Source organism: Piliocolobus tephrosceles, unplaced genomic scaffold (genome assembly GCF_002776525.5).
Source record: "Piliocolobus tephrosceles isolate RC106 unplaced genomic scaffold, ASM277652v3 unscaffolded_32162, whole genome shotgun sequence".
NCBI lineage: Eukaryota > Metazoa > Chordata > Mammalia > Primates > Cercopithecidae > Piliocolobus > Piliocolobus tephrosceles.
The window spans coordinates 1-9,672 of record NW_022315602.1 but is presented as its reverse complement, the minus strand read 5'-3'; the positions used below and the strand labels follow the sequence as shown (position 1 = coordinate 9,672).

The window sequence follows — 9,672 nt, the reverse complement described above, 5'->3', positions numbered from 1 at the left end:
GCCTCTACCATGGGCATCTGCACCAAACTGTGCCCATGTCACAGTGTGCTCGGCGTCTGCCCGGGCACAGGTGCATGGCCTGTCTGCGCTCAGGCTCCCAGCCTATGGGGCCCAGGTTCACAGAGGTGTGAAAGAGACAAGCACAAAGCAGAGGCCTCTGAGCCCAGCCAGCCTCGCTTTGATGCTGGGAGGCTGACATCTTCCATTTTGTCTTCTGCCCAGGCCAGCTGCGGGCCGTCCAGCGGCTGTGCTACTTCTACAGCGTTGTCATGCCCAGCGAGGCCCAGTGTGTCCTCTACCACGAGCTCCAGCTCTCCCTGGCCCGCAAGGTGACCGACAAAGTGCTGGGGGGCAGTTCCTGGAGACCATCAGTCAGCTCTACCTGTCCCTGGGCACCGAGCGGTGAAGGCTGGCTTTGCAGTGGTGGGAGTGGGGAGCAGGGAAAGGGGGCTGGGGAGTGCAGGACAGGGAGGAGGGCACAGGGAAGCTGGTCCAGGGCCCCATCGGCCCCTTCCGTTTTGATCATTTGGTTCCTTGGCATCAGATGCTTGAACTGGTGGGCCTGGGGTCGTCCCAGGGCTGCTGCTGGCTCGTGAGTCCCAGCTTGAGCCTCCCTTGTTGGGTCAAAGGTCATCTCAACCCCAGCAGAGGCAGTACGTGCAGTCTGGGCTGTTCTTCCTACTATGGTGGCTTTTGTCATCTGACCTCTGCCTGCCCCGAGTCTTCACTCCTGGCCTTCATCTGTCTCCTTAAATGTGACCACAGAAGCTACCTGTGGCTTTTCTCCTACAGAAGACAGAGCCAGTTGTGTCATCTGCTTCCCTGGGGCACAGGGGCTCAAGGTCTCACGTCCCATAGGTGGCCCACTCGGCTTCCCCCGAGCATTCTGACCTGGTGGGGTAACCATGGCCCTGGCCACCCCACACACGGCTCCCGGTGACATTGCTGCAGTCACAGCCCCTCGAGTGTCAGACTTACCGAGAGAGCAGGGAAGGAGCCAGATTCCATGGCAACCCGGGAGACTGGCTCCAGCCTTGGCCTCAGGTTCACAGAAGGAAAATGGGCCAGTGTGCTGGAGCCATGTTTCTCAAAGTGTAGTCCCTGGGCCAGCAGAGCAGCATCTATGTCACCTAGGAGCTTGTGGCAAGTGGGAGTTCTAGGGCCTGCCCCAGGCCTGTGGAGCCGGAAGCTCTGGGGGCAGGGCCAGCAAGCTATACAGACAGGCCTCCGAGTGACTGTGATGCCTGCACACCTTGAGAACCATCGGCCTAGATAGCCTCTGAACACTAACGGCTCCTGGTGCGTCTGGAGAAGACTCAGGCCATGTCTGGGAGGCAGGGGAGATGGGCTGGCACACTCCTCCCGCCACAGGGCAGCATGATGCTCGATTCCCTCAGAAGAATGTCCTTCATCTTTTCCATGCCGTGTGTGTTCACCCTGGCCCTCCCAGCAGCCTGGGAAGGGCAGAACACTGCACACACAAGAGGGCCCTTCCCAGCCCCCACATTCCAGATTCATCTGTCACCAGACCCACGGGAGGAGGCAGACTGCTTCCAGGAGGATGAGAGCCCTTGTTCTGACACCTGTGTCTGATTCCAGGACCTACAGATCCACTCTGGACTACACCAAACAAAGTCTGGGGATTCTCATTCACCTCCAGAAGAAAGAGGAGGCGCATGACTGGCTGCAAGCAGGGAAGATCTACTACATCCTGCGGCAGAGCGAGCTGGTGGACCTGTACATCCAGGTGAGTGGCAAGGGAGGCAGGAGGGCCCCTGTGCTGTTCTCTCTCTGTCCATCCATCCATCCATTCATCCTTCCAACATCTATTTACCTGTTCATCCTTCCATCCATCATCCATCCATCTGTCCATTCATCCATCATTCATCCATTCTTTTATCATCCATCTATTCACCCGTCTATCCATCCATTTCCCTGTCCATCGACCCATCCATTCATCCTTCCATCATCTGTTTACCTGTTCATGCTTCCATCCATCCATCATCCATTCATCCATTCTTCCATCATCTTCACATACACCTATGGGTCATTCCATTCATCTATCCATCCTTCCACCATCCATCCATTCACCTGTTCGTCTTTCCACCCACCCACCCATTCATCCACCCACCCATCATCCATCCCTCCGTCCATCCATCATCCATCCATCTTTCCATCATCTATCCAACTGTTTATCCTTCTATCCATCCATTCTTCATCTGTTCATCTCTTCATCCATCTTTCCATTATCCAGCCATTCAGCTGTTCATCTCTCTATCCATCCAACCATCTTCCATCCATCCGTGATCCATCCATTCACCTGCCCATCCATCCATTCACCTGTTCATCTATCCTTCCATCCATCCACTCGCCTGCTCATCCTTCCATTCATCCATCCATCCATTCACCTGTTCATCTTTCCATTCATCCATCCATCCGTCCATTCATCATTCATCCATTCTTTTATCATCCATCCGGCCACCATCCATCCACCTGTTCGTCTGTCCTTCCATTCATCCATTCTTCCATCATCCATCCATTCACCTGTTCATCCTTCCATCTATCATCCATCCACCCATGTATTCATACATCCATCCACCCACCAATCTATTAATCCATCCCTCCATTCATCTGTCCATTTGTTTATCCATACATTCATCTATCCACCATCTCTCCATCCATATGTACATACATCTACCCTCCACCCATCCATACATTATCTACTCACCCATACATACATACATACATACACACATCATTCCAACCATGCACCCACCCATCCGTCCATGCATCCATCTATCCAAGCATTCATCTATCCACACACCCATCCATCCAGCCATGTGTCTATACATCTACTCATTCCTAAGCCACTGCTGAGCACCTGTTGTGTGCCTTTTCCCTCCCTCCAACTGGTTCCCTCACATCCTCCCCCAGTGGCCAGCATCTTCTTCCTGAGGGCAGAGGTGTGGCCCCTCACAGTGCCTAGCACCTGCTGATTTACAGCACATGCTCAAATAATGGGACCACTCAGTTAACACACAGAAGAACTTGCTCCAAGAGACACGTGGTACATCTCCTTACAAAATGAATCTATCATAGCGGCTGTTTTCAGAGGCTTTCCCAAACGGTGTGATCTGGAACAAATTGTGAAGCCCACGATCCTGGTGAAGATTTCATTATTGAGCACCTGCTGTATACCTCCTTGAGCTGAGGAGAAGGATCAAGAGCTCATGGTCAAGACGGGACCAGGCCCACCCACACACACTGTTGATGTGCGGCCCTGAGCTGCGGCAGGGATGTGGCAACGCAGAAAGGAACCAGGGGATGGGTTCCCAGCAATCTGGGGGCCACGGAGACTGTTTGAGTGCAGGGAGGGGTGGGCTAGGGCTAGCCCTGGCGGTAGAATTCACAGGTGTCGGGCTCCTGGGCTGCAGCTGCTTAGTCACCTCCTGGCACTCGGGTGCATCAGATCATTGTCGTCATGCCAGTGTTGGGGCAGCCCTAATGCACAGGTCTGAAAAATGCTCAGGTGTACCTGCAGTGTGTGAGAGAAAGGAGGCTGGCGAAGGTGGGTGTGGCCACCTCGCCAGGTGTGGGTCTTGAGGGAACTTCTGCCTCCTTTCAGGTGGCACAGAATGTGGCCCTGTACACAGGCGACCCCAACCTGGGGTGGAGCCGTTTGAGGCAGCTGGAGACATCTTCTTCAATGGGGCCTGGGAGCGGGAGAAATCTGTGTCCTTCTACCAGGTGAGCTGGCCTGTGGGCTGATGTGGGTGGGCCTCAGGGGGGGCACCTGGGGGGCTGAGGGACAGGTGTGGCAGGGCAGAGGCCTCCCACCTGGAGGCAGGGCCACCCATGCACATGCTTAGTTTCTCAGTGGTCTCACCGGGAATAATATTGACAGTGCCCCTGCCCGGGACAAACGCTTGGGGCCTAGATATGACTATGGCCCTACCCTTGCCTAGTGATCTCACCAGGAATGATATTGACCGTGTCCCTGCCCGGGACAAACGCTCAGATCTGGACATGACAGTGGCTCTACCCTTTGCACCTGATGGTCTCAAGCAACCATGAGCGGGAAGTCCTGTCCCCATCTTCCAGATGAGGAAGCTGAGGCTCAGAGAGGCACAGGGACATGTCAAAGGACACACAGCATGTCAGTGGGAGACCCAGGGCCAGGGACCAGATCTGCCTGCACCCTGAAACGGGGACGGCTTCTCCCTTCCTCAGAGCTCACGGTGTGGCTCAGCTCTGGGCACAGAAAAATGTGGTGTTTTTAGAGCAGAGAAGAGTGCTGGCCCCCCCAGTCAGACCCACGGTGCCCTGCTAGGAGAGGCTGGTCTGAGGCTGCCAGGTGTAGCTGGATGGGCCTCAGATGACTCTTCAGCCCCCAACTTGGGTGTCTGAACCGTGCGTTATCCCAGAGCACAGAGCTCTGTGGAGGTGCAGGGGTAACTGGGGCGTGGGAAGCTCCAAGCACATGTTTGAGCTCTGAGGAGGGCGCTGGGCAAGGTGGGTGCTGCGGGAAGCCTGACCCCACCTGCCTGTGTCGTAGGACCGGGCCCTGCCCCTGGCAGTGACTACGGGCAACTGCAAGGGGAGCTGCAGCTGTGCAACAAGCTGGTGGCACTGCTGGCCATGCTGGAGGAGCCCCAGGAGGGCTTGGAATTTGCCCACATGGCCCTATCTGTCAGCATTACTCTGGGTAAGTCCCCTGAGCCCCCGCCCTGCCAGGACCCACACTTTGCCAGAGCCGAGCCTCCAGGTCTACAGAGCAGGAGCTGAAACAGCTGCTGGATTTTCCCGGTCTCCTGTCCAGGCAGGCAGATCTGCCCAGCTGGCTTCCGTGTCTGGCCGTGGGCACAGCCCGAGGTCTCTCACGTAGCGCAGCGCTCCCTGCCTGGCTGAGCTCTGCTTCCTCTGTCTCTTCCCGCTGCTGACCACAAGGGCCGCCCAGTGTGCCCTCTGCCTTCCAGTCATGCCAGGCATCTCGGTCCCTGTATGTACCAGGCTGAGTGGCACATTCCCTTTGTCTTGTGCCCTTTCCACCCTCATCAACCACACAACTCTCTGGCTGATGAAATCACAGTTCCCCTTCCAGCAGCCTGCCCCTTAAGGCCGGGCATACCCTGGTGCTGTGCCAGGTCGTCTCTCTTCCTCCAGAGACAGGGAACCCTGGGCAGGCCGCATGCACCAGCGCCTTGTGCCCTGGGGCCCAGTACAGAGTAGGTGTGCAGCTGTGTGGGAATGCATTGAATGCAGGCTCCACGGCACTCGCCCTGCAAAGGGGAGGACATCAGAGACAGCCTAGCTCGGTTTGCGCAACTGGGGGGGGACCTGGAGCTCAGGCACGCAGTGACTCCCCAAGGTAAGGGGCTCTGATCGTGACATACCCAGGAGGAGTCGGATGTCACGTCTGTGGGTTGCATGGAGCCGGGGTGCCCGGGAGCACCTGGACTGCATGGGTTTTGGGCTCCCCTGGTTAAAACCAGTGAGCAAAGGCAGGTGGCTATGTGTAGGCACAGAGCTGGGCCATCCAAGCCTGACTTTGCCAAAGCCTCACAGTAGACAGGGGCAGGCCTTATTAGTTCTGCTTTACAGATGGGAAAGTGAGTCTGGGAACCCGGAAGGGACTGGCCACAGCTGCCCAGGTGACCGCAGCTGCCTGGAAGCAAGCCAGGTGCTGCCCAGGGTCTGTATACCTGCTCCTGAGGGGCCTGTGCCTGACTGCCCCAGGGAGCCACGTCCTCACACCTGCAGCTTTGGCCTACACCCCAGGGGACCGGGTGAACGAGCGCGTGGCCTACTACTGGCTGGCCGCCCTGCACCACCGGCTGGGCCATGGCAAGCTGGCGGAGCACTTCTACCTCAAGGCCCTGTAGCTCTGCAACTGGCCGCTGGAGTTCGACTAGGAGACCCTCTACTACCTGAAGGTGTACCTGGTGCTCGGTGACATCATCGTCTACAATCTGAAGGTTGGTGGGGAGGGACAGGGCTCTGGGTGTTCCCGGCCCCCTTGGAGTTGGATCTCCACCCAGACTTCTTTAGGAATGGCCCAGTGGCTTCCCTGGAGCTCTGCACCCAGCTAGAGGAGCCGGCAAGGTTAGCAGATACAACCCAGCTCCCAAGCTGGCCAGGCCCCACCCTCAAGAACTCAGTCTCAAGCAGGGAGGGTGACACATGAGAGGGCAATGGTGGCTTCTGGGTAAAGAAGGGGGATTGTAGTCAGGGGGACCCTCCTGGAGGAGGTGACACCAAGCTGAGTCATGACAGTCAAGTGTCAAGTTGCATTTAACAAAGAAAACAGGGTCGGGAGAAGGACATTTTGGAGAACAGCATCATCCTCACATTGAATCCACGTTGCAAGATCCAACCCAAATCCCAGTGCCTCGTCTAGGAAGCCTGCCCAGGGTGCCAGCCTACACTGAGCAACTCCTTCCTGGAGTCCCGAGACACCTGGAATCTTCACATCACTCAGGAAGGGTGGGGTGGGACCGGTGTCTTACCATCGGGTTCACAGACAGGGGAACCCCAGCTCACGGCAGGTTCAGTGGGGTGGGGCCCCGGCCAGCCAGGCTGAGACCTTGCTGGGTCAGGTCTGTCTCGAGGGGAGGTGCTGTGTTCCCTCTGCCCCCATCCCTGCAGGGGTGGAGAGCTGGGACAGACCTGGGGTGTCTCCACCCTCTGCCCAGCAGGCACCAGCTCCTCCTCCGCATCGCACCGGCACCGTGTCAGTGCTCCTTATGGGCTGAGGGGCCAGGGCGCTCCAGTCCAGGGAACGAGATCGTGGGGGCCTTAGAACAACATGAGGAGCTGGGGCAGCCCTAAGACCCCGCCCCGTATCCCTCACCACAGGCCTGGGGCTGCCTGGGAGGCCCCCGCCCATTGCTGGCGACACCTGGTGGTCAGAAGCTGTCCCTGTGGCCTCCCAAGTCCCAGCCAGACAGGGAGGTGGCAGGTGTCAGGCCCAGAGGGACGCTGCTCACCGCTCAGGGGCTCGCCTGGGACCCAGGGGACGGGCCTCCCAGAAGTGGGCCTTTATCTCTCTTGGTCAAGCCTGCCGCCCACTCTGCCTGCCCAGGAGGAAGAAAAGGGCCAAATAGTACCTGAAAGGCCAAAGTCCATGGTTGGGGTCGAGGGACAGAGGCCTCCTTCACCTCCTTCTCCTGCACAGCCCTCTGGGCCTCATTGTGACGGTGCTGTCAGCCCAGGCCAGCTTCCCACAGGGAGGCCCCCTCGGAATTCCCCAAGGGCGGCTGTCTTTCCAAGGCCACAGCCTCCTCCTTGTATAGGAGGCTCTGGACCCGGGGCCCAGAGGAGTGGGAGAGAAAGCTGGGCTGGATGGGGCCTGGAAGGCTGAAAGAGAGGCAGGGTAAATGGGCATCCTTGCCGATTGCCTCCAAAATGGAGTCCCCTTTAGTCTACACGTGAGAATGAGCCCTGGAATAGGGTGGATTAGGTGTGTCCGGGCTCAGCCTGCCACTCACTAGCTGCTGCACACACTACAGGCACATGGAAATGCACACGCAAATGCACACAGACACAGGCACACGAACAGTAAGGCACACAAACAGGCACAGGTGCACACAAACACATGCACACGCACAGGCACACGCAGAGACATATGCTTCGGCTGGCTGCTTCCTGTGTAGTTGGGAAGCCCCCACCCCTTCAGGAAGCCCTTGCCTCCCACCCCTGGCTGAGTCACTCAGTGTCCCTCACTCAGTGTCCTCTGCTCCCAGACTTGGTTGGGCCGAGCCTGGCCAGTCCCACCTCTGGCCACCGGTCAGCCCTGCGGGAAGTGAGATGCAGGGATCTCCGCCTGTGTAGATGCTGCTACCCAGTGTTGAAAGCCTTATCTGGGCTGCTCCCTATGCCGTCCGCACAGGCCCCTTCCCCTTCTGGCCCCCGGCCCTCATCCCAGTCCCTGGAATCCCAGCTTTTCCTTCTTGGAATCTCTTGGCCCCAGGGAACACAGCTCACATGGTCTCTGCCAGTTTACGGCAAGGAAACCGAGGTTCAGAGACTGTGGGTGTCCCATGTGATTCTCACATACACTACACTCTACCAGGTCCCTCTTTTAAACACTTTAAATGAGGTGACTTTCACATCGCATGCAATTAACTATTTCAACGCGAATAATGTGGTGGCATTTGTGCATTCACAGTCCTGTGCAACCACTCACGCCATGTAGTTTCAAAACGTGTTCATCTCCCCAGAAGAAACCTGCCATCCTAAGCTGTGACCCCTCCTTGGTATCCCCCAAGCCCCTCGTTTAATGGAAGGGGAAACTGAGACCCAGAGAGACACTTGCCAGTGGGTGGAGCTCTGATTATAAGGAGTCAGGCACCCATCTGCTGCTTCAGTCCTGGGTTGGTTTTCCACCCAGCAGAGGTGACAGAGCCAGGAGGTTCTGGGACCCCATACTTGCAGCCAGAGCCCTGCCCCGAGCTTCCCCACCAGGGGGCAGCAGAGAGCTTTCCAGAACCGGCCGCGGGGCTGGCGGGAAGCAGCGGGTCAGAGCTGCTGACAAACCTCACGTGGACCCCAGATCGCGGTCTCTGTGGGTTGGGCTTGGGAATTGGAGAGGAGGCCGCATGGTTGGAAACGTGAAGACAGCACGGCCTGGCTGGAGGAGTGGGAAGCGCCGTCACGTTTACTGAGGACACAGATCTGCCCGCTGGGCCGGGCATGCAGCCACTCTTCTCGGGGTGGGGTCCGCAGGTCAGGGTTGCTTTCAGCCCCCGACCTGCCTCAGAGTCCAGGGTCTTTGGAACTGTGCCTCCCCATCTCCACCCACCCTGACTGGTGCCATGAGGGAACTGGATCCTGGGATCCTGTTCCTCTTGGGCAGCAGAGACTGGGGGACCAGAGGAGATGATGGGTCTTCAAGCCCCACATTCAAACCCCAGCCCACCACGCACAGTCTGGGGATTCGGGGTGAGGGAGTTGATGTCTCTGAGCCCCAGTTTTGTCACCACTAAAATGAGGCCGACATACTGGGGCGGAGTGCCAGCCCCAGGGCTAACAGAGGCTTGTTTCCTACTGACAATACCTCTGACTCCTAGGAACAGCTCCAACAACCACACACTAGGGAACACTCAACCCAGGCCGACTTGTCAGAGGCACGTGAGCCAGAGCGACTCCATGTTGAATGGGGGCTGGGTAAAGGGAGGCTGAGACCTGCTGGGCCGCATTCCCAGGCGGCTAGGCATTCTTAGTCACAGGATGAGATAGGAGGTCGGCACAAGATACAGCTCATAAAGACCTTGCTGATAATGCAGGTTGCAGTAAAGAAGCCGGGCAAAGCCCACCAAACCCAAGATGGCCACGAGAGTGACCTGTGATTGTCCTCACGGCTCATTATGTGCTAATTATAATGCATTAGCTGCTACAAGACACTCCCACCAGCGCCAAGACAGTTTACAGATACCATGGCAACACGGCAACATCTGGGGGTTCCCTACATGGTCTCAGAAGGAAGGGCAGAAACTCTGTTCTGGGAATTGCCCACCCCTTTCCTGGAACACTCATGAATAGTCCAACCCTTGTTTAGCGTATGATCAAGAAATAACCATGAAAAAGGAAACCAGCAGCCTTTGGGGCCACTCTGCCTATGGGGCAGCCATTCTTTTTCTTTTTTTTTTTTTTTTTTTTTTTTTTTTTTTTGTT

General features: G+C 57.2%; 1 protein-coding gene across 1 annotated transcript; it reads left to right on the top strand.

Moving 5' to 3' along the window:
- Positions 1–222: 222 nt before the first annotated feature.
- On the top strand, positions 223–9,630 carry LOC113222600 (SH3 domain and tetratricopeptide repeat-containing protein 1-like; the record flags this gene model as incomplete). Its single annotated transcript, XM_026452260.1, has 4 exons — positions 223–402; positions 1,600–1,747; positions 3,626–3,747; positions 4,556–9,630. Coding segments are annotated over 4 exons (475 nt in total), but the record flags the coding sequence as incomplete, so codon positions are not given.
- Between the last annotated feature and the right edge of the window lie 42 nt (positions 9,631–9,672).